This window comes from Equus asinus, chromosome 20 (assembly GCF_041296235.1).
Source record: "Equus asinus isolate D_3611 breed Donkey chromosome 20, EquAss-T2T_v2, whole genome shotgun sequence".
Classification (NCBI taxonomy): Eukaryota; Metazoa; Chordata; class Mammalia; order Perissodactyla; family Equidae; genus Equus; species Equus asinus.
Window position 1 is genome coordinate 101838616 of NC_091809.1, and position 24914 is coordinate 101863529.

Here is a 24914-nt window from a genome sequence, read left to right on the forward strand (position 1 = left end):
CTCGGGCTGCTTACCGCCGGGCGAGGGTGGACCAAGCAAGGCTGTAGTAATCCAGCCGGAGGTGATGGCTAACTGGGGACTATAGCAGCGATGGTGGCTAGAAAGATTCAATTCTGCATATATTTTGAATTAACAGCCAGTGGTAGAGAAACGTGCCAGATCTGCCCTTCCCTCCTGTGTGTGTGTTCTGGGCTGGGATTCTGAAACTACCATCTCCTTGACAGCCGACTTGCCATGAGTCCTGCCAGTAGACTGGAAGGAGGAGGGGAGGAGGGACCCGCTCCATCCTCCTGGCCGGCTGTTGCTCTCACTGGTGTTTAAACGATGGCCTGCCACCCTGACACTGGCAGTGCAGTCAATGTCTAGATTTCTCCCCGAAGCAGCTCCATCGTGTCCCCTTAGAAGCACCAGGAGTAACCAGGCAGGACTCTCTCCTCCGAGGTCTGGCTCCTGGGCGACCCCTCCTCGAGGCATCTACGTTAGGATACTGGGTGTCTTCTCTCGGCTTCCGCGGCCCCAGGGGTGGTGGCTGCCTCCTGTAGTTATTGTTTCTGTAAGTCAGTGTGTTCCTCTTTACTTTTTCAAAAATATTAGCACTGGTTTAGTCAATTCCCTCTATTATTTTCTATTTAAAAAATTCGTGTGGTTTCTGTTTTTTGACTGGACCCCGACAGATACAGAATGTTAAAGATAAGCTTTTAGAGTGGTCTAGGCAAGAAGTAATGAAGGCACGGAGAGATCCAGCAGGCCCGGATCACTGACTGGATGGAGCGGGGTCAGGGGGAGTCAGGGATGACTTTGAAGTGCTGAGCTTCAAATACTGCAGTTTTTTTTCCAGTGGTTGAGTGGGTGGCGACGCTCTTATGAGAAGTAAGGAAAACAGCGTGGAGAGACTAGGCGATGAGTTTGCTGGTTGGGGCCTACTGTTTGAGGAACTTGCAGGTGATCCAGTGGAAAAGTCTAGAAGACAGCTGGAAAGAGGCTGGGGTGTGGATGAAAGTCATCTGCACAGATGGATGAGATTGTCACAGGGGAGTGTTGGAAAATGAAAAAGGCAGTTGCCTTCCTCAAATGGGAAGATTGCTTCTAAAAAGAGACCAAATGACAGCCGATGCAAACCAAAAAAAAGCGTGAGAGAGAGAAGGGCGGGAACACGACCTTATGGAATGTGGATTTAGGGGACTGGAGAAGGAGGAGGGACCCGGAGGAGGCTGGAGAAGAGGATGCTCAGGACAGGACAGTGTCGTAGAATTCAAGGAGAAGAGTTCATTTCAAAGGGGAGGGAGGCCATGGTCAGGAGCTAAGCAGAGGCTGAGAAGAACAACTGAGGAAAGACCAGAGAGTTTGATTAGGAAGTGGGGTGGGTGGGGGCAGGAGGGACGCTTAAGCCAGATGCTGAGACACTAAGGACTCTGGAATCCAGTCTTACAGTCTGGCTTGGAAAGGAGGGGGAGGAGGCAGTGGCTTGGGGTGAATACAAGGTGTTCTGGTCTTGTTTCCTCTTAAAGCCAAGGCGAACACAATTGTGTTCGTGGGGCCACGAGGATGTGGCTGTTACGCCATCTCTCCACGACTTCATTCCTTTCCCCAAATGCCTCTATAATCACATTAGAGACAGAACATTTGAATCACTCACAGCTATTGGGCAAAATCCTGACGGTGCTCCCTGTGACTTCAGCGGGCTGGATGGACACTGAACATTGAATATCTTGGATGTGGCACATCCAGTATCTCAGGTGTGCATTAGTCAAGGGAGTTAAGGCAATAATAAACGTCCCCCCAAATCCCAGCGGCTTCAGCATAAGACTTATTTCTCCCTCTTGTCACCGTCCATTTAGATGTCAGCAGGTGTTCTTCCATGCAGGGACCCAAGCTCCTTCCCAACTCGTGGCTCCATCATTTCCTAGGGCCTCAGTGTCCACTGGACCTTCTACATCCACAGATGTGGACAGAGAGAATAGAGACTCTGTTGGAGGTCTTGGAGGCCAGGCCTCCATTAGCCAACTCGGTCACGTGTCTCAGTCACTGGTAGGAAAGCGTGGGACGTGTAGGAACAGTGTGCCCGGGAAGCAGAGGAGAAACCACAGTAATGGTATGTCTTTGTTTTGTTTTGTTTTTTCATTTCCAAGCCCCTTTACTCCAGTGCATAGTAATCTCTTCTTTTGAATTCTAGCAGAGCTTGCATGTAGTCCGGCCTTCACTCTCTCCCCTTCACTCACTCAATGAATGTTCACTAAGTGCCTGCTGTTTGCAGAGCGCTGTGACTACAAATGTGTCCCATTCTAACAAGAGGGCAGATTGGAATTCACAATTTCATTGCGATGAGACAAGTGCCAGGTTAGTCCTACACGGGCTGTGGGAACACAGAGGTGGATGGATTCTGCCCAGGTAGTTCCGGAAAGGTTTTGCAGAGGAGATGGCATTTGACCAGTGACTTGATTAGTAGGGGCTTACCAGGCTAAGGAGTTGGGCTAGGGGTTGAAGATGGAGGCGGTTCCGTCATCCAGACATTCCAAGTAAAAAGAATAGCACTAGCAAAGGCGTGATGGGGGAGGGCTCTCGGCGTATTTGGAAAGCTTCCAGTCCACGTATAGCTGGAGCTCATGTGGAAGAGATTGTCCAAAGCCAAGTTGAAGGGGTAAGTCCAAGGCCAATTCGTGAAAGTCCTTAGATGACATAGTGTTATGGGCTGAATCATGTCCTCTCTCTCCCAAAATCCATATGTTGAATTCCTGACCCCCAGGGCTCAGAATGAGACTGCGACTGGAGGTAGGGTCTTCACAGAGATAACTAAATTAAAATGAGGTCGTTCTGGTGGGCCCTAATCCAACATGACTGATGACCTTGTAAGAAGAGGACATTAGGACACAGACACACATGCAGGGAAGGCCACGTGAAGACACAGGGAGAAGGCGCCCACCTACAAGCCGCGGAGGGAGGTCTCGGGAGAAACCAACCCTTCCGACGCCTTAATCTCAGACGTCTAGCCTCCGGCATTGCGAAAACATCATTTCTGTGGATTAAGCCACCTGCTCCTCGGTGCTCTGTTATGGAAGCCCTCACTGACTGATACAGATACGCTAGCACGGGAACCGAGGGGATGCCTTCCAGGGCATTTTGGAGTCAGAAGCAGGGAGGTTTGGGGAGTGAGGCACAGAGGGGTGAGGGAGAGGGCAAGGCCAAGGACACGGAGGTTTTTAGCTTCAGTCTCCTGGGTGGATGGATGGTGGGGCGAGTCACTGTGAGATGCAGTAGGGGAGAAGTTGCCCTGTCTGTAGTCATGTCACATGTGTGTCCTACCCTTCGTCAAGCCTGGAAGTCCTAGTGGAGGGACTTCCTAGCAAAGGGCCGAGGTGGTACATTGCCTTCAAAGTCAGTGCAGCTAAAGGGGTCTTGCTTTAGTTAATTCCGTTGATGACTGGTGGTATTCCTTGTTCAATGGATGATGACGGGATCTCATATTGTTCTAGTAAGAAGTTTACAAACTAAAAACACATTGTCCTGTGCTTCCTTCCCCAGAGAATGTACAATGTACAATATTTCCATCCTCAGGCTGTTTTGCTGGAACTGAGTGGCTGAACTACCCCAGCGATTGTCTCTGGACAATCAAACCTACTCCTACATTCTCTCCTTGAAAGTGGAGTGGGACACAACCTCTGCCAGCGATTTTATTTTCTGAACCATTCTATTAATGCCAATAAAATAGAGGAAATGATCAAATATAATTGCGTTTTGAACATCAAAAAATTAATAAGTAGATAAATAAGAAATAAAGTCAGTACAGGGCCTTGTCTGAGACGGCACATGAGCAGCCCTGAGTAATGCTCATTTTCAAGAAAGCCTTCTTGGTGCGTGGAGCATAGAAAAACCCATGGTTTTGTCTAGTTTCATAACTTTTATGAATAGATTTTCATTTGCTTCCATACCCCGAACAACTCAGAATTGCACGGCAGTGGGAGAAATGCTGTGGTTGTTACAAGCAGAAGCCCAAGAAAGCACGAGCTCCAGCCGCCGGGAACTGCTGAGGAGGCAGAGCAGACATTTTTAATTGGCTGCATTTCACTCGTGAGCCCGGCAATTTGATGGAGGAGAAGTTTTAAGAAAATTGCTAAACCCTAGGGAATTGTCCCAGAATAAAAGAAAATCATCCTCATGTCGTTTATAACGCAGAAGCAAACTCCACATTTTGTTGCCATTTCTGAGTTTTCATGAAATGGGTAATATTGCAAAGCCCGTGATGGGACAAAAAGATCGACTCCTCAGCAGTTTTATTGGTTCTGATTTTCCTTTTAGGATTTGCGATCGTGTTGTCTGCCTGCTCCGGGCCGCCACGTTCTCCGTTAGCAGTAATAACCCGAGAAGCACGGCTGATGGATTCTGAAGGCTTCTCTCCTTGGCTCTGCCTTCCCTCCTCCTCCTCCCGCGGTGGACACCAAAATTCTCACAGCCTTTGCAGCTGGTGGTTCAGACTACCTCTCAATTTTTGGAAAACTTCCCTCTATTTGAAATAAAAGATCCAGAGACGACAAGGTGTGGCTAAAACATTTATTGAGGGCCTCTCCTACCCCAGGGATTGTAAATAATCAAGCGTTTGTTACAGATTCGACATCTAATAATTTTCTTCCAAGTTCTCTTCTAACTTTGGGTTAAGAGTGGTCACTTCTGAAGAGAGATGCTGTCTGCCTACTGGGGAGAGGACGTCTGGGGGAGCGTCTCCGTCGGGCAGGGGTATGGCGAAGGCTTAGGCTGATGAGAGCTGAGAGGTGGTGCCCATTCACTCTTTCTTCTCCACCTGGTGTGTAAGGCCTCCAAACCCAATCCCTGTAGGGCCAAAGTTTTTGGCGTAGCAAACTGTGAATGAGAAGGGGATGGGGGAGAGGCAAGCTGGTTAGCACCGTTGTTTCAGTCCCTTCTGTCTGGGCACGGGCCTCCCCTGTGAGAGGCAGCCTTTGATAAACGCATTCATAAGTTAACTTTTAAGTAAATGGAACTAGGTTTGTTTTCGATCTGCTAGTAAAAAGCATCGATGCTTCCTTGCACTGCACTGTGTTCAGAGGTGTTTTCTCATTTGAGTCGATGTGATCCGGCTCCCGACTGCCTGCCAGCCTCGTCCCCTCCTTCCTGGGCCTCCCCACCCCACTCCCGGAATGAACCAGGATGCCCGCGTCGGTGCCTTCACGCTCACTGCTGCCTGTTCCTGGAATGGCCCCTCCCAAACCCACAGTCTCCTTCAAGACGCCCAGGAGGCTTGTCTCCTGAGGAGCCGTCCCTCACACCCCAAGCTGATCCCTTGCCTCTCTGTACGCTGCTGCGTTGTGTATGGTCCTCTTCTAGAGCTTTCCTCACTTGGAAATGCTATTATTTATCTATGTGTTGATCTCTCTGCTGGCTGCAGCAACATTTTAGAGCTTTGTGGTCTATGAATGCTGAGGACCCTCTCCTGCCGGGAGAAGGCAACCCCTGTCAGATCGAGCGTCAGTTCCCATCCTGTCTCATAGGGCGGAAGCTTGGCAACCTTCAGTGTGGCTCAGCGATGTCCTCTCTCTTGCTCCTCTCCCACTATTCCCCTCCCCCCACTCCCACACACACACCTGGAGATGTTGAGACACCCCACTGAGAACAGACCAGGCCTAGGAGAGAACAGGCCCACTGCCACGGCCCTAATGCGTCCCTTCCTTGTGAGGCGTCAGGAAGGAGCTAAGCTCTGCTATGTCTCCACGAGACAAAGGGATCATGGAGGCAGCTGTGGGCAGAGCTGTGAGGACCGGAAGGAACACCCACCTGTCAGTTCTGTCCCTGTGACCACTAAGCGATGTGCGACACCAGAAACAGAAAGGTCAGGAAGGAAGGAGGGAGAGAGGAAGGAAGGAGGGAAGGAAAGAGGGAGAGAGGAAGGAAGGAGGGAGGGAAAAGGAAAAAAGGAGGGAGGGAAGAAGGGAGGAGGGTAAAAAGGAGGAGGGGGAGGAACAAAGGAAGGAAGGAGGGAAGGGGGAGGGAGGGAGGAAGATAGACAGTCTTGATAAACGCAAGAGAGGCCAAGCCAATCCCTCCTCCCCAGTCACCCTCTCTGCCACTCAGGTGGACAGAAGGTGTCTGGGTTTCGGAAGAGCATGTGATGCTGTTTGTCCAGGCCTGAGGCCTTTTCCATGGCCAGAGTCAGGACACTGCTTCCCCCTCGTCCTCTCTGCCCCCCGGCACCCAGCTGCCCTGAACCACTGGGCATCCGCAAGCATCGGGTGCCCACAGATGGACAGGCCCCGAGTGGGGTCAGGCAGGGGGTTTCTTTCCCTTGTAGGGTTTTGTGCTCCATCCTGAGAGCCCAAAACCCGCTCGGGCTCAGCAGTCAGGCCTCCTGGTAGACAAGGCTCTCGGCATGGACACGACGTCCCCTCCCAGGGACCCTCCGCGGGAAGACCTCTCAGGAGAGTCTCCAGAACCACTCACCTTTGCAATAAAGTTCCCCATCTTTGTCAGTGACGTTGGTGGACTCTAGACTCTTCCCACAGATGGCGCAGCGAAAGCAGGTCTTGTGCCAAGGCTGAGGGGCAGGGGAGGGCAGGAGAGTTACATGTTTAACTGAGTGGGCAGCATTTTCTATTTCCACGTGAAGTCGCCCGACCAGCAGCACCTAAGGGAGTGCCAGTGTCCTAACCAGTCACGTATCTCATCGGGCCTGGATTAGGCTTAGAGAAAATGAGACCCTATGGACTTGACCGTCAATTCTCAGAACCCCTAAAAACAAATTGATCAAGGTGACTTCCATATGTATTCCTTCAAAACAGACTAAATAGAAAAGGACTTCCCCTTTCTAGAAGATGGAGGAACAAACTGGAGAGAGGAGGACTTGCACTGGAGTCAGTGGGTAAGGTTTACGTTGAATATAAAGTGAAAGAAGAAAAAAGTGAAGAAAGGGGCCATCATGCAGGTAACTCCACCTCCTTCCCACCCTGTGCATTTCCGGCGGAAGACAGCTGCACGGCCTGGACCATCTGCCAGGCACAGCCCAGGGCTTCTCATGACCAGACTTTGAATGGCCGGGCTTGGGGTGGACGCCGCCCTCATATTTGAAGTCAGACACTCTGAGTGGCCTCCTCCCCCATTTAGGATAAACAGGATCGTCTTCCTTCGTCAGGCCCACGTCCCGTGGGGACTGCCCTGGCTTCAGGCCTGAAACTGGAGCTTGCAGAGCGAGTGTGCGTCTCTCTCAGACATTTGATGACTCTCTGGTTGCCAGCACATTCGGGAGCAAGGATGCTTCCCACTGCTGGGAGATGTGTGCTCTGTCCCTCAGGGGTGGTGCTAGCAGCAGACTGAGTTATGCAGGGATGACAGGTCCCAGGCTGACACCTTTCTGGAAGGATCATGGACACTGAGGGCAGGGGGCCTGTGTACCTTTGTGTCTCAGAGCCGCTTAGCTGGTGCCTTCCATCCAGTGGACTAATGCCTGCGGCATCGAATTGCACCAGTTCCTCTTTCCAAGGGAGCTGCAGGTGGAGTCACAGCCCAGGAATGTGGGTGAGGGACCTATAGTGGTTCCTGGGAGCTAAGGAGGATGAAGGGTCTGGCCCCACCCATCCACAGTTCCTCCTTCCTTCTCCTTTTCTTCCTAACTGATCGGGGAGACAAGCAAATCCCGTTGGCTCGTGTAGAAGTCCTTACCTTGCCACCGCCCATCACCTTCTCAGCAGCATAGACTGACTTTCCGCATCGAGGGCACTTCTCCGACTCTCCAAACTTCGCAGTGAACTTGGAAGGGTTGCTGGTGGTGGCTGAGCGTGCCGGTTTGGGGGACCTGGTGGAGAAAGAGAAATGAATGAAACCTAGAGACCTCTGTTGGCAAACAGTACTAGCTGTGTGCCGTTAGTGAGTTACTGAACTTCTCTGTGCTTCAGACTCCTCATCTGGAAAGTGGGGACAATCATGGCGCCTTCCTCAAAGAACTGTTGAGAGGGTTCAGTGAGGTAAGGCGACTGAAGCCCTTAGAACAGTGCCTGCCTGGCGTGTGGCAAGGACAGATAAACGTTAGCGGTAATTGCTGTAAGTCTGTCCTTTCTGTTGTAAGGCACCGAGCAGGTGTTCCAGGTACGTTAGCCTGTACTACTGTCATTGTTGTTGCCAGCTTGTTATTGCTCCTGTGACTGTTTAGGTTTCTACCATCTTGAAGCCCACTGGTCTACTTTCCGAAGTGAGTGGTGAAAATATTATAGAGCAAGATGGGGTCTTGACAGTTGATACTAAGTAAACCATTGTCCAATGAGCTGATGTATTCCTTGTCAAAATTCATGTTGTTATCCTGCATCCAAAGGTCACCTGTCCCCATGTGAGCAATGACCAAGATAGAGGCACAGTAATAACCAGTGTTCCCATATCTTTTGGTGTTTCCTTGTACACTTATCGCTCTAGTCTCACCATAACCCCTAAAGTAGGCAGAGCTAGCTGGAGGAGAGCAAGGATCAAGGGGTAGCTGCCCAGGGTCGGGCAGCTCATAACTGGTGGAGCTGGGATGGAACCCGGGTCTCCAGGCTTCTTCCTCTGGGTGCAGCATCACCAGACAGCCCTCGCGGAGAGGCGTGAGCTTTGAGTAAGGAGAAGCAGAGAACGCAGTTGGCAGCATCTTTCTTCTTGAAGCAGAGTATCTCGTTGGGATTGAGTAATGAGAAAAAGTAAAACAAGCCATCACACACCCTGCGATTTTCCAGGCTCTGCCATGGCTACTCGCTCTGGAAGGGACCAGATGGCTCTTCGGATGGTCTAATGCTCTCTGGGGAGGCCATCCGTGGGACCCTGCCTCAGTTGGGCTGTGCCTCCCTGCCCAGTCCCACCGCAGAGCTGGGCCCAGGTACCAGCTGGCCAGACAGCAGCTGTAGGCGAGTGGCTGGCGGCCTATACTCAGTTCAGGGCTGGAGGTCAGTATGATCGTCAAGACTGGTAGACCAGACTGGTAGACAGAGATGGCACAGCATGGTACCCCAGCTTTTCTGGGATGTTGTTGGGGCGACCCTCAGCACTGTACTAGCAACAAGCAGCCCGGGAGACCCAGAGAGCAGTCACAACTGATTGCTTACCCCTGAGGTCCAGCACATCCCCGCAGACACACTCCCCCTGCCATGCAGACATTAGTCATCTTACAACCCAAGGGAAGAAATCTTTTAGTGACAAGCGCACAGAGAATGGCCATTCTTCCCTGCCATATTTAGGTGATTTACACAGAAGCGCTCAAAGGGGAAGAAAAGAGACCCATGTAGTTTTGCAAAGGTCAAACAATGGAACATCTGTACTTTCTGGGTCTTCTCTTGACATGCAAACCAAGAGCCATGGTGTAAAAGTAATTGCCCTTTAGAAAGGCAGATAATTTAAAGAGAGTCTTCAGAGAGATGACACATTGTTAAAACTTGGTCAGACTGGGTATTCCTATTGTTGGAAGTCAACAATAGCGTTCATTCTCCCACTTCCAGAACACGTTGCTATGGAAACAGAATGAACTGTCCTGACAACCGGCTGGCAGAAGCGGGCAGTAACTCACTGTTGGAACTGGAGGCCCAGGTGTTCGCCTGTGTCCGTGCTGAGGCAGCCGGCGCCTTGTCCATAGCCGATCCCCTTGGGGCCGTACCTGCGCCCATAGCAGATCTTACAGTAGATCTCCGACTCGTGGGCTGCCACCGTGGTGCTGTCGAGAGCCTTTCTGCAGGCCACTGCCGAGGAAAGGAGGGTCAGAAGGGTGGGGTTGAGGTTCCTCCCCCAATCCCTGTACCCCTAATGCCATGCAGGGGCCAGGAGACCCAGCACGAGGGCCCCTCCGGCCAAGAACACAGCTTTGATTCCTGAGCAGAGCAGTTCTGATTTCACAGATGAGGATGTTGGGGCACAGAGAAGGGAAGTAATGTGCTCGGTGGTACCCAGCTAGAAAGAGGTAGACGGCCAGCATTGGAACGAGCGTGTGGTCTCAGACCAGCTAGGAATATCATCCCTGAATGGGAACATCCTGAATTCCTGAGCATCTCACCCCAAATGGCATGGGGGAAGTGTACGTGAGTGAGAGGAACTTACTTTCTTAATCGTATTAGAATCAAGATTGAGCAGTTTCTCTCCTTGGTATGGCATTTGAAGAGCACTGTGATTTCAAGGAGGCCATTACCACTCAGGCTAATTTTGATCCAGTTCTGGAAGCAGGGGACAGGCTGAGGGGGGCAGACCTGCCTCATCGATCCTTATCTTGTACCTGCTCGAGCCCCCTGGTGACTGTGTATTACCTCATGTTAAACTGTCTCGCATGATGGAAAGTCCCGCATGAAGGCAAGCCCCTATTGTTCCAGAGAAGATTCATAGAAAGACTTTTTTTTGCCAATTAAAAAAAATAAACTTTTAAAGATGTAAATGAAAGTGTCAAATACCTACTTATACTATTTAATTTAATAATATGTCAATAATATATTGATTTGGAGATGTTACTTTTTTCTAATCTCACGCAAATTCAGGAAACAATTGTTTTCAAATTCCTTCTCTTCCTCCTCGGCATCAGCCTCTCCTTCATCACTGAGGGTCTTTCTGAGGCAGCCGACCCAGCTCTCCGGAGCAGCTCATCTCTGCTCTGTCTGCCTCGCTAGAGAGGAAGCCGTTTGTACCTGAGCAGGAAGATGAGCAGGAGGCTGTCACCTGGAGACCATATCTCAACAAGAAGCTCCTATCAGCATAACCTTAGGGCAGCTTCAAAAAATACATAGGATTTCCACCACTTAATAACTTGTTGTACTGCTTTGTAACAATGATCCTTAAAGGTTGTTTATGGTGATACTCAGCGCTTATAATAGTGAGGTCACATCCCCTGGGACAATAAAATAATAATACATATGCATTCCATTTATTTGCCTCCTTTTTTTTTGACCGGTTCAATCAAGTGACCTCCATAAGCAATCCAGCCCTGAATGAGGTGTTTCAGGCTAATACGCCTTCTTCAAACGGTATCTTGTTAAAAACTGATTGAGTACGGGAGTGGGAGAAGAAGATAAGGTTGTAGATGAGGTCGCCCTGGCCGGGGGTTGGGGATTGGCGGTTGTGTAGCTGGGGAGATGGGCTCACAGGAGTTTATTAAACTCTGTATTGTGTCAACGTTGTGTGTGTTAAACATTCTCTCTTAAAAAAATGTTAAATAAAGTAATTGAGAGAAGGTTCTATAGCAGGAGAGACTTTATAAGGCTTTGAATGCAGGGCAAACCCTTTTTATGAAGAAATATTTTGGGGGGAAAATGCTTATATTTGAGCATATAAGGTATATATCCATTTCTGCCCTTCTCGTTGCTGTCAGCTGCCAATCTCCAGAACAACTTCTCGAATCTTCATTGGTATTCTAGATTCTGAGTTCCTTGAGGGCAAAACTGTTTTATCTTAATATCCCCAGAACAGAGCACAGGGCCTGGCCAAGAGTTAGTTCTCTGACAACACCTGTTGAATGAATGAATGAGTGAACAAATGCACACATGCGTGCATGAATGAAGATCAGTGACTTGGCCACGATTGTACAACAGTAAGTTGCAGAGCCAGGACTGGCCTCAGATCCTTGACTCCTACTCCAGTGCTCATTCCCATCGCTCCAGGACGGCCTATGTCCTGTCTTGTCCTGGCCAATTCTACAGCCGCTCCCTGGCTTCTGACCAGCTTTCACACTCGGGCACAGGAGGCTGTGCTGTCTGATACCACAGCCGCTTGCCCTCCACATGATGTGCTCCGACTGCGAAACGCGCACCAGACTTCAAACGCTTAGTACAAACAAAAGAGGATGTAAAACATCCCATTAATAATTCGTATATTGATTACACTTTGAAATTATAATTTTTGGATATATTGGGTTAAATAAAATCTTTGAAAATTAACAACCTATTTCCTTGTACCTTTTTAAAACTACGGTTACTAGAAAATTGATTACATTCGTGGCTTGTGTTACATTTCTTTTGGATAGTGTTGATAGCGAGGATGAAGATTTGTCTAGAAGTCGGGAGAACACTGGGCAGGAGACAAGCTAAGGTAGTGCCTCTCTGAACCCTGTTCCAGCACAGGGTGGCCTGTGGACAGGCAAGTCTTGTGATGATAACCCAAAAAAGTAAGCTCTTCTCCAGGATCCTTCTGTCCACCACTATAGGAACTCACCCTGTTCAGATTCCCCTCCTACTTGTGAGTTCTAAGGAAAATGTCAAAGGGTGAACCACCAAATGCTTGAATCCCTTCCAGCAAGGCTCCACCGAACAGGGCATCTTCCCGCTACCTGGGAAAGACAAGACCCCGCTCGCCATTGAAAGCTGCCCTTCCATTTCCCGTTCCCGCACAGATCTCAGAGTTGATCAAAGGAGAATAGAGGCCCAGAAGGCTGATTCCAGATCAAGAACCCCAGTTTTCTTCTTGTAACAACCAGTGTGGTAGGTATAACCATCTCCATTTTATAGATGGGGTAATTGAGGCTTGATGGCAAAATGACTTGCCCAAGGTCATGCAGTTGGTACATGGCAGAGCCCAGACTCAAACCCCAGTCAGTTTTACTCCAATTCCACTGTTCTTTCCAATATTTGTCACCCTCATTCTTTTTGAAAGAACACTGGATGTTTTTGGACAAAAGCCAGAAGGTTATGGAAAGAACTGTCTTGGGCAGTCACTTCTGGATAATTGTAATAACAATGAATCTGATGGATATGTACAATGACTTGAAAATAGCTATCCGTCATTAAAACCCAAAGTAAGTCAGCCAACCCAACCACTCAGAGCAGTATTTCCCCGTTTGAAGCGAAGTACGTTTGCTGTGGGAGGTAAGAGATCACGGAAACTCCTGTAGCAGGTAAAACATTACTATTTCTGGCAGCTTGAGGGTGGAGTGTCTTCCTGCCCTGACAGGTGGAGCCCAACCCTTGAGGTTCTGTTTGAAACAGTTTGGGGCCATGTGACGCCTTGCAGCCACTGGGCTGCGGCATGGGCGTGGGCTGAGGGACTACGTGGGGTGGGGTCTTCCAAATGCCCAGTAAAGCAAGCCCTGAAGCCAGACCCCCTGGAGGGAAGCAAAGAAGGTAGGTGGCAGAAAAGGACTGTTCCCCCAAAACAGAACTCGCTGCTAGGAAACTCCAGAAGGCAGTTGTGCCCAGGAGACTGGCCTGGGAGCCTGAAGGTACGGGTTCTCCTCCCAGCTCTGCTGCAGATGCTTGCGACCTGGGCGTAGAGGTGGGGAATGGCTGTGCAAAGTCCCGTGACTCAGACAAAGCCTGACTCCCAGGCGGACCACGGGGTCTTGAAGTTCCCCCAGTGTTAACATTTGTGAATCTGTGTCTGGTGGGTGATGGTAAAGATTCTCTTTCTTAAGTCACTGGTGCCAAGGCCCCTAAACCCTTCCCTTTCCAACTATTACAAAATTGGCACGTGTTGCCCCCTGCCTGACACAAGTTCTTTCTTGGGAAAGACCAGTTGCAGCTGGTTCACTGTCAGCTGGCCAATGGGAACAACACAAAGAGCCAGATCCATCCTGGCTGCAGATAAGTGATGGCTTCCTTTCTCTGCCAAGTCACACTTTGTAAATGTCGCCACTGGGTCAAGGTTTTCACCACTGAGAGCCGTGGCAGGCCAGATGGTTCTGACTTCAACCTGCAGGGACATGGCCTATAAGCTGGGCAAGTGGTTGGAGACAGAGTGTTCAGGGGGCGCCATCTCTCCCTTAGGTGGGGACCCAAAGCAATATTTCTAACACGTAGCTGAGGCTACTGGTTCCTGGATCATACTTTGAGAACCACTGATGCCCAGTCTCCGTGGCTAAATGTGAACTTGGAAACGCCCTCTGGAGGCCGAGGGGCCCTCATGCTGTTCACCCAACTCACTGCAGTGGAAACACGTCTTGTGGAAGCTCCTTCCATTGCACTGGATTTCTTCCGCGTGGTAGACGGTCTTCTCACACGCTCCGCATTTCGCTCCTCCGCCCCAGTTTGGCATCTTGAAGACTCTCTGACCGAGGTCAAGTCTAATAGGGTATAAAGCAAATACCTTAAATTTAGGGGGCCTCAGGAGTAACCAATCCCCAAGAACAGTGGTCTGAAGACCACGATCCAGCCCCGGTGTTTTTGGTGGGTCATTCATTCATTCAGCAAATAATTACCGTGTGCCTGTCACTGAATCACCTCAGACACTTGGATGGTTCGGAGGAAGTCACTTTGCTACTTTGAGACTCAATTTCCTCTTCTGCTAAATTTCAACAGCATCTGCTCCTGTGTACCTCTCAGGGTTCTTGAAAGGAATGGATGAGCTAATTTTGTGTATATAAAATTATACACAAATATTAAGTATTACTATTTTTTCCATCTAAGGTTTTAAAAATTATTCCACCAGAAGTGGGACTAGCCTCTGAAAATGGTACTATCTTCTTATCTAGCTCAGTGCTTCTTGCATCACCTCGGGTCTAACTACATATACAGATTCTGCTTTGGTAGATGTGGGGAGAAGACAGGCTCCAGGCCGTGCTGATGCTGCTCGCCATGGACCACCCTTCAGGTAGCAAAGCCTTAGCTAACTGTGCTGCGAAAAATACATGATATGTGAAATCTCCTATTCAGCTTTATTCCTCCTTTCCGCTAGGCCCAGGCAGTGAGCCATATTGGCACCACACTAGATTGGTGGTCTAGAAACCTGCCTTCTGCATTCAGGGCTCCCCACAACCTGCTGTGTGCATCGAGGGGAGCTGCATGGCTTCTCTTCACATCTGTTCCCCACCTGTCCTGTGAAGAGAGTCACTCTTTTCCTTGCTGCTTTACAGTGTTGTTCAGAGAACCAAAGGACACGGTGTGCCGGAAGGTACGTGACAGAGCTCACAGTGTCAGGTGTGACCACAGGAGCCAGGTGACAATGCGAGGTGTCCTCCTACGTCTTCCAGCACATTCTGCTGCAAGGAGCTGCTGATCCTGGGCCATCATTGTCTCCTTGTTAGAGAATTATGTTTAAGAGATACTAGACAGGGAGGGGCATCAGAAAAAATAATTTTCTCTTTCCCTCTGTGTCTGTGTACGTAAGCATGACTCCAGTTTTCGGCTTGCCCAGAGCAGAACTGACATAAGCCATCAATAATCAGTGAAATTTCTGAAATCCTGCCAGCCCCAGGGGGGGTCTGAATTTTCACTGGGATCCTTCGGTTTCTAAGAAGCCTGGTGTGTCATCTTGTCATTGACGCCAAGCACTATCGGGCCATTCCAAGTGGCTGCTCCTGACCTTCTCTTTCCCTTCTGGGAAGACAGTCACCTTCTTATAATAGTTAGCGATTAACACTAAGCCCTCCTGGGTCAACTGGTCCGGATTGTGTCTCCCAGCCTCAAAACAAAGACAGCTTTTGCTAAGAAACAGAAGGTAAATAGCAAACAGACGGCAGAATCTGATACTAGGACCAAAGGGAACGTCTCTATCTAAACGTCCCTGCAGAGAACTTTCCCACCACCAGAAACAGTGTGAGTTTAACCAGGAACATCCTATCATTCCTCTCATAGAAGCAGGCTCTTCTCTTTGTGCAGTAAAATTTTAGAAAATAAACTTTTAACTTTTTTTGAAAAAAGAAACATTTAGTGCTTCTATTTCTGTAGTTCAGGTTGTTTAATATAGAGGAAAGAGTAAGGGATTTTGGATTAAGAAGCTTGCGATCAAGCCTGCATTCATTTATTCATTCATTCATTCACTCACCATGCATTTACCACCTACCTATCTTGTGTCAAGCCCTACACTAGGCATTTGGTGAGGGATAAAAGGAAGGAACACCTATAAAAATGGGTACTTGGTATCCCTGCGGTTTGAGAAGCCCACATTCTAATGAGTAAGATAGGCAGGAAGCAGAACCCTCTGCCCCAGAGGAGAGCCGTGTGAGACGTGCCATGCGTGCCGTGCGTGCAAACTCCAAGGAGGAAATGGCCGCCCGAGCTTAGATTGTGGATGAAAGCAGTGAGCTGTGGGAGCTTCACAGCAGACGTCACATCAACATGGGGTTTTGAAGGGTTAGTAAGAGTTCACCAGCTAGAGAAAAGGGGGAAGGGCATTTCAGGAAGAGAAAAGAGCACACAGAAAGGCATGGAGGCCTTACTATCCCCAAAAGAGCCCAAATTGTTCATATTTTACTCCACTTCCATTTTTAGTACTTTTAGAGTTGGAACAGATTTTTAAGATTGACCAACCCCCTCATTTACAAATAAGATGAGGCATAAAAAGTAAATATTCGGTGTATTTCCCTAGCCAACTTCTTTTTCTAAGCTCCATCCTGCTCTGATTAAAGATGATACATTCTCTAGAAAAGAGTAGAATCATATCATTTTACTCATGTTCATTTTGATCCTGAGCTTCAACACAATATAATATCGAGGAGAAATGTTCTTCGAATCCGGGAATGTGACAGTGACACTTGCGAAATTAATGATGTAGAAATTTTCAATGAAAACAACCTTAGGTCAAATTTCTCATTTCAAATTTTCAGCGGAGACTTCGTTGGCATGTCCTGCAAATTAAAGAGAGAGAGATATGCCTCTTGGGGGTGTGTGTGTGTGTGTGTGTTTTCAGTAATTACCTACATATGATACCTTTCAAAGTGAGGATATGATTACAGATAATACCTTCTTCACACGGTAATGGATCCCAGCACAGGTTGTTTTTAAGTGATCATAAATATCTGACATACATTTATCAGGACTTGAAACCCAAAATAGAAATCCGTAGGCATTCTATCAAACAGGTGCTCAGTCCCGTTTCTAAAGATGGAAATGTAGCTATGGAGGCTAAGCACAGAAGACATCTCTGATTTCTTCTTCCATTGCTCAAAGGCCCGAAAGGCAGAGAGCGTTGTAAGGCATCCTGAATTGGAAGACACAGGTTCTAATCTTGACCTCGTGACCTTGAACTTGGGTGGAAAATGGTGATAATATTATCTCCTGCACGTTCCTCATAGGACTATTGTGAGGATCACGGAAATATGATGGGATTTAAAGCAGCGTTGAGAAGATATTCAAAGACAAGGCATTGTTCCCTACTTTATTTCAGGTTATCCCAATAGCACCAATCTGCTCATTAAGCTTTCAATCGCTGTGATTTGAAAGCGCAGTGAGGTCCTGGCTTGCGTGCATAACCTTTTCAGCCTCCTGCATTGCTTCGGAATTCCTCTGTCTCAACACTCCCCTGGCCAGGCCCAGACTGTGAGCTTATGCTGGCAAGATACCAAGGGATGGGCCAGTTGTTTATCAGTGTTGCCTGGCACAGGCAAGGGTCACCGAAGGTAGGACACCAAATATAGGCTTGCCCGTCACTCGGCCCCAGTTGTCACCTGGGTCACAATCTCCATCTGGCCACCTGGCACTACTCCCTGGGCCGGTCCTGGAGGTGGCTGTGTTGTTGCAGATGAAGTTGTGGGTCAGAACAGAAATGGGGGACAGTGTGGGATCTATGAGGATGAGACAAAATGCAGGGCCCTGCCACGTCAGCTAGGGAGAGGGTGGACTCCAGACTTTTGGATCCAGTGATCCCAGATCCCAGTGAGAGACTACCCATGTGGATTTCTTAACAAATAATGCTGTGGAAGGATCATGCTGTGAATGTGCTATAGTTGGGGCTGGGAAGAGCACTGGCTCAGATCCGGGACCCAGAGTTCTAGTTCCATCTTACCTCTTCAAAGCTGTGAGATCTGGGGAAAGCACTCAAGCTCTCTGAACTTCAGTATCCTCTCTCTAAAATGGGCATAACAGCCCCATTTCTTTCACTATTGCTGGGAAACTGCGGCAGTTCAAGCATGTTGAGTCACCTTGTAAACCGTAGCGTGTTACGCAATGTAAGAGCTAATTAGTTCTGCAATAACTCTAAGTTGACAATCTCAATCTGGAGTTTCAAAGCATAACCGTATGTGTATCTTGGGCACGTTCTTCTTAATCTAACACCCTTTCTGACTTTCTTTCTTATTAAACTACCATCTGTGGAGCTGAAGGTGCTATCTTAGGGGAAGAGTGCATGGGGTAGGTGAAAAGGGCACTCAGTGACCCAGTTGCTTCCTTGTGGGGTCGGTTAAAGAACCTCGGTGGGAACCTTAGGCCATGAGTTTGAGCAGAGAGTTCAAGCGACAATGCCCTTTTTAGCTTAGTGTTGGTTCATTTGGTCATCCTAGCAGATGCCTGATTCCACATAATGAGTTAAATTGTCTACACTGGCTGAGGCAAAGGTTTTGGATCATAGGAACACATATCTGGAATCTAAGTGATCATCATAATCATTACTAACATCATAATGTTATTATGGAAGCTCAAGCGTCTGGAGCCCAGCTCCTGGGCCAGCACTGTGGCGTGTCATTTAATCTTCACCACGACCCTTCAGATAGGTTACAAAATTTACTGGAGAGATGGCGAAATGGAGTCTTAGGGAATTTACAGTGCCCAAGGTTAGGTGGCTAGCATATGCCACAGGCTCGATTGAAACTTACGTCTCTCTGACTCTGAAGCCGAGTTCTTATATTAACGTTAGCTATTGATCCTGCCCTGCGCTTCAGTTGCTTTATGTACACTATCTGTAATGCGCACAACAGCTCTGAAGAGTAAATTTTGTTACCCCCATTTTGCAGATGAGAAATCTGAGGCTCAGAGAACTTAAGTGACTTGTCTGAGGTCACATGGCTGGTAAGAGGCAGAGCTGCAATTCAAACCCCAGATAAGCTGGCTCTATGTCCCACGTCCCTGCTTACGGCACACTGGAGAGGGGACAAGGGTCAGCAGCTCCACTCAGCAAATGTCCCAGTTGGTGGGAATAGAGATCATTGATCTCCTGTCTCTCCACGGGACAGAGAGGGTACTCGTGGGTGAGAGAAACAGGGAGACCGAACTCAGTTCAGCAAAATAAAGGGCTCCTCAGGCAGGGCAAGGGCTCCCCGAGGGCTGGAGGGTTCTCTCTCACTGTTGGTTTCAGCTCTGCCAAGGAGGGATGTCCAAGTGGCTGCAATGGAGTGAAGCCCCTTCAAGGGTCCTTCAAGCCCTGAGACGGATTCCCGGATCTGAACGCTGACTGGAGCCTCGCCTTGCAGAAACGCTGCTGAGTGGCACCCCTTCTCAAACATGTCTCTGCTCTATTCTCTTAATCCAGGCTAAAGAGAGGATGGAGCAGAGTGAGGGGCACAGGCTTTGGAGAGAACCAGGCCAGGGTTCAGAAAACACAATCTGTGGGACTCTTGGTGAATTGCTCAAAATCTTGGAGCCCAGTGTCCTCGTGCGTGCAAAGACAGGGTGAGAAGGCTTGTCTCAGAAAGTTGTTTTCAGGTTAAATGAGATAATAATAGCTATTATTAGACAATTATTACTAGATGATACACAGCAGATGTGTAACGATTTTAGTTGCTTTTATCACAACTTTTATTGCTAACTTTTTTTTTTTTAGGAAGATTAGCCCTGAGCTAACTACTGCCAATCCTCCTCTTTTTGCCGAGGAAGACTGGCCCTGAGCTAACATCCATGCCCATCTTCCTCTAGCCCATATTCCTCTATTTTTTTATACATGGGACGCCTGCCACAGCATGGCGTGCCAAGTGGTGCCATGTCCGCACCCAGGATCCGAACCAGCGAACCCAGGGCCGCTGAGAGGCAGAACGTGCGAACTTAACCGCTGCGCCACCGGGCTGGCCCCTGCTATTGTTATTTTATCTCTGGTTTTTAAATCCATTTTCTTAAAACAAGCAAATCTCTCCGTTTCTTCTCTGCAGCCCTTCTGATTCAGATTGTGAACCAGCTCTGTTCCTCAGCCTTTCAGAGCATGCTGCACCCAGAACAAACACAGCCAGGCCAGGGGGAGTTGGCCCCTTCTGGGGATCAGGGTGCCCCGTGGCAGGGACGGCAGGCCAGGCAAGGTCCTAAGCCTGTGCCCTGGGACAGCCACTTCCTGGCTTTGGCAGCGCTGATGCCTAACACCAGCTGACCTCCCTGGTGATCTGGGCTTTGAAGGGAACCAGCGAGCCCAAGCAGTCTCTGTGGCCCAGGGAGACCACGCCCTTCAGCCCCCGTGTAGGACACTCAAGGTCAGTGGCTTCCTCCTACGCTTCTGGACAGTGAGACGAAGTCCCCACACAAAGTTCTTTCCACGACGCCTGGGAAGCATCCGGTGCTTATTCCCAGCACAGAAACAAACCCATGTGTTAGCTCTCATCCCTTTCAAATAGAGACACGGTAGACACACCTGCCTGTTAAGCTAAGGCTCTCACACGTGGGTCATGTTACATCTTTTCTGAAATTATCTCCAAGTGTGGCTGCCTTTTACTCCTAGAAACTCACTTTGTTCTCTTTTGCCCTTTATAATTTCTTTTTAAAGACCGTGTTGCACCCCAGTTTACATCCGGGCTCTCCACTTTCTAGCCACGTTGACTCTGAGTAATTGCTTTGTTGCCTTGAACTTTCATTTCTTCCTCTGAGAACGACTTCTCGCAGGACCTTTCGTGACGGTTAAATAAGCTAATATTATTCTGTGACTGCACAGATCACAGACCGTGATCAACCCTTTCCCACCATGAGGTCCACTCGGAGGCTCAGAAAAGGCTTCCATCCTCCACGGCCCAGGAGACAGTCCCGTCTCCCTTCCTGCTTTTCTTCACTGCGATGAAGAACTGTAGTTTTTCACATTTGAAGGCATCACATGTCTCTTTGGTTGTGACGCCCAACCCTGGATACAGTATTTCGAGAAACCTGAGCAGCACGCTTATAACTGGACGTCCGCCTGCCTCGGGAGTTGGAGTTTATGTATTATATTCCTAGTCTGTGTCCTTCCTCCTGTGAAACAAATTCATCACCTTCTAACTCCTGGCCAGCTTGTGGCCCACTCTGACCTCTGGATTTCCATCACCACACTCGAGCCGAGCAGGGACGTCTCCTGTGGCTCATAATGTTGGGCTCTGTGCCGTTGCTCAAATGCCTTGTGCATTTGTGTTTTCCTACTATGGTTCTTTCCTATACTTTAGCTCATTCATGTGATTCTAACACATCCCTTTGGCTGAGTGGCTTTACCTTAATTTTACTATTCAGAAAATGGAAACTCAGAGAAGTTGTGTGATGTTCAGAGCTGCAATTTGAACTGCTTCTATGACCGAAGCTCTTTGTTTTTTTCTATTTCCTCCTTCAGGTTGCCAGGATTTCTGAATTTGTATTCTACCAAGATTCTTTCTCCACTTCTTCCAAGAGGGTCGTGGCAATTTGCCTGTTGAATGATCCTGCTCACTCTTGCCTTCTCCCTCCCTCCCTCCCTCCCCTCCTCCTCTTGTGGGCTGCAGAGCACCTGTCTGCCAGGCCAGAGAGGGCACCAGGCCCTAGGGGTCAGCTGCACTCCCTGCCGACAGCCGAGGCTTATGTTAATGATGGAGTTGTTTAGAAAGGAACCAAAGCCAAGCCAGAAGCATCCGTCGCTTTTTCTGGGTCATATAGCAATTTTACATACATTGGGGTGAATTGGAAGTACCCAGTATTGAGATTCAGTCCCCAAAGTAAACTGAGGGCACGGGCTCTCCCACACTCCCTCCCTTCTTGCTGTTCATGCCCACCCTTCCGCGTCAGTTCTGCCTCTGCCTCGCCTGGCCCCACCAGAAGACGGCCCATACAAGCTCATTAGATTGCGTTGAACTGTGCTGCAGAGAGACAGGCTTCCTCAGACCTGTCACTGCCTGCTTCCTGGGGGAATTCCAGCCCCAGCTCAGAGACGCGAACAGAGACTAGCGGCGGCGCTGGCGTTCGTCTCCAGGCAGCATCTCTGCTCAGACCACTGCTTAAAACCACTTCTCGTTCTCAGTCACACCCCTGCCTGTCATTCACCGGGATGTTAAAAAAAAAAATCCTTGCCTGAAATTGAGAGGACACACTGGGAATTACCCCTCACCCCGGGCCCCAAATCATCTTCCCATTCAATAGAGCCTTAAATGGGTTGTCAAGGTAGCAATGTCTTTTCTGGATCCTATGTTGATTAATTTAAAATTTCGAAAAGCAAGCCTGTTGCTGAACATCCTTGGGATGTAAAATCTATTTTAAACCAACAAATTTCGTTGAGTATTTGCTATGTGCAAGACAGGATGTGGTGAATTATAGAAATCTCAAGTCATTCACCCATACCTTTTGAATAGCACAATTCTTTCAATTTTGAGCATTGGAAAGCTGGCTTCTGCTGCATTCTGTCTATTACAACCACTTTAGAACCCTGCGGTACTTTACAGTTTAGAAAAATGTGCCTACATCCATACTGATCTTTGCAGAGGAGATCAAGACCCCGAGGGCATGAACTTTGTGAAAGTCATACATCCGTTCATCATGCGATTCTAACACTAGAATGCTGGTCTTCTAACTAAGACGATAGGAAACGTTATTCCACCATGAAAATAGTTTTAGACCAAAAATAATCCCTTATTCATTTCTCTGTTTGTGAGGTTCCCTTGAGCCCCCAAACCTTTTAGCGATTTTCTGAACAACTGCTAGGTCCACATCAGAATGGAGCATAACTTGAGCCTCTTCACAGAACCAGACTGGATGCTGGTGTTTGGGACGTGAAACACACCCTCACTCTCTGGGACCTTTCCTGGTCCCAACCAGCCAGCAAGCCAGCCCACCCCCAGCCGAGTGCCTACTTCACTCCACTTACCTGCTTGTGTGGTCTCTGTCAGCTCAACTGAGTAAGGGGGGCTCTCGTGCTCTTTAAATATATGGAGGCTGTCACCAGCCTTGGCCTGGAGGGAAGGGCGGGAGGGAGGCGAGGGGAGAGGGTGAATGAGACATGAGTAACACAACTGCTATCAGAGGCTGAAAATAGCCCGTGACCACAGCCCTCAGTTTTGTTCCCCCCACACCAGCTGTGAGGCCCTTGGAGAACAATATTGTTTGGGTTCTGTTTTAATTGCCAATCGCCTATGGCACCAGGGGATCAATGGGTGGAATGTAAATTTCCAATCAAGTGGTTGTAATGGAAACACGAGCAAAGACGGATTTTTATCTAAAATCATTTTTCCAGGCTCCTACTCCCCTGACCTTCCTGGAAATCAATGCAAGGTACCTGCAAATGAATCATGAGCCATATCTGGGAGCCCTCTGGAACTCCGAGACACAGGTCACTATGCTTGTGAAGAGAACTCAGAGCTAAAAATAAGAACGATGGATGTCTGAAATGATACTTACATAATCTCTTCAAAGAAGCTCAGGGGTAGAAAAGCTCAGCTGATCATCAAGCTCCTGTCACTTCATGGCCCACCATCCTGTGAAGAAAAGTTTTCTCTCAATAGTTTTGAGTTACTTTGTTCACCATCTTTTCCTACTTAAGAATTTAACATGGCGGTGCGTCATATTTATGAGAGGTTTTGATAAGTCTCAGCGGACCCACATTTTCTTAGGAGGTCTGATTTCTCTTCGCCTGGTGTGCACATATTTTGGCTTTGATCAAGCATCAGGACTCATCCGAATCATAGAATTTGATCGCTGACGAGAAGCTCAGAGATTTAATAGACTAATTCTTCATGTTAGAGCTGAGGGCACTGAGACATCTAACTTGCTCAAGGCCAGAAACGAGTCATTGGCAGGTTCCAGATTGAAATGCAGGTCATTTGTCTCTCAGGTGATGGCACTCTTCACGTGTTGAGCTGAATGTTGAGGTGTATAAGATCCAGCCCTTCAAATCAGCCATGTTAACCCTTGAGTTACATGCCACAAAGCAACTGGTTGAGTGATGCAATACTTCATTGGAAAGAAGGTTGTGGTAATTTCACCAATATGAACACACCGCAACCTCATATGAGATATTCTTGGTCTCTGTTTTCATGCCAAAGGGTGTTCATCGTAGAAATGGGGAAATGGTGAGTCCTCTGGAATGTTAAAGATAGAAGAGACTTTAGAAGTCTTCCAGGAGAACAACTTTTAAAATTTTGCAGGTTTTTTTAGAATGATAATACTTTTTTCTACAGATAATCTCAAATGGAGCATGAATATGTAAAGCAGATAAACGAGGGAGTCACTGCTTGAGATAAATAGGTGGTTTACAGTCCCACTCTCATAGCCTTTCTCTGAATCCCCAAAGAGCTTCTAAAATACTTCTTTGGGACAAAATTTAAAAGCCACAAATGCAGCCCAGCCCTTTCATTTTGTAGGTTCAGATATTAAGGTCCAAAGAAGGGATTTGACTTGCTCATGGGAAATGCAATGTTTGTAGTAGAATTATTTTGAGTCAGAAAATCTGGGTTTGACTCTAACGTTTCTGACCCTTAAAAACATGTTTTCTAATTACACAGGCAAGGCAGGAATGCATTTTCATTGTGAAAGACTAAACAATAAGGATGCATTTAGGGTAAAACGTGAAAGTTCCCTCCACAATCCCACTCTGCTTCCCAGGGTTAATAATGGACAGTATTTTGTGTTTTACCTAAATTTGGTAATCTTTTAAAAGGGGATTTTAGCCCATTCACATTTATGGTGATTTTGGATACATATGGACTTGTGCCTTTCATCTTGTTTTATGTTTTATTTTTATAATGTTTCTTTTTTCTTTTCTGGCCTTTTATTGGATTTAACAGTTTTATTTGTGCCATGTTTTTCTCTTAAGACACAATAGATATGCATTTTTGTTGGCGTCTAGATTTAATTGGTAGCCATATTCTGTTTCTTCCATGAGATGAGAAACTTATAAGAACCTCAGCATACTTTCACCGTCACCACCTCGCTCTCTTCCTTCACCTTGACCTTGCAGTTACACACCTGCCCACCGTCTCTGATGTGGAGATCATCTGGGGTTTCAGTTCCAGGTTGTAATTAGTTTTGTTCATTATGCATCAGTAGTTATTTAAACCTAATTATAAATTTTACTCCTTTCTTCATTTGACTACTGTTTCTTGTATATTTTTTGTATCTTACGTTTTAAATTCTGTGTGTGTATGTGTGTGCGATAGAATGTGT

At 48.0% G+C, this 24914-nt stretch overlaps 1 protein-coding gene across 3 annotated transcripts; it reads right to left on the reverse strand.

Moving 5' to 3' along the window:
* Positions 1 to 4531: 4531 nt before the first annotated feature.
* On the reverse strand, positions 4532 to 23113 carry CSRP3 (cysteine and glycine rich protein 3). Of its 3 annotated transcripts, none has more exons than XM_070491333.1 (7): positions 23029 to 23113; positions 22621 to 22705; positions 13845 to 13984; positions 9524 to 9692; positions 7660 to 7792; positions 6445 to 6538; positions 4532 to 4851 (listed from the first exon to the last, which is right to left on the reverse strand). In XM_070491333.1, exons 3-7 carry the CDS (start codon positions 13954 to 13956, stop codon positions 4775 to 4777), a joined length of 585 nt encoding a protein of 194 aa, XP_070347434.1. In that variant the 5' UTR covers positions 13957 to 13984; positions 22621 to 22705; positions 23029 to 23113; the 3' UTR covers positions 4532 to 4774. The 3 variants fall into 3 exon arrangements, with proteins under 3 accessions (XP_070347434.1, XP_070347435.1, XP_014718740.1); XM_070491334.1 differs by lacking the exon at positions 23029 to 23113 and adding an exon at positions 16434 to 16486 and having other exon boundaries at positions 22621 to 22700; XM_014863254.3 differs by lacking the exon at positions 23029 to 23113 and having other exon boundaries at positions 22621 to 22724.
* Between the last annotated feature and the right edge of the window lie 1801 nt (positions 23114 to 24914).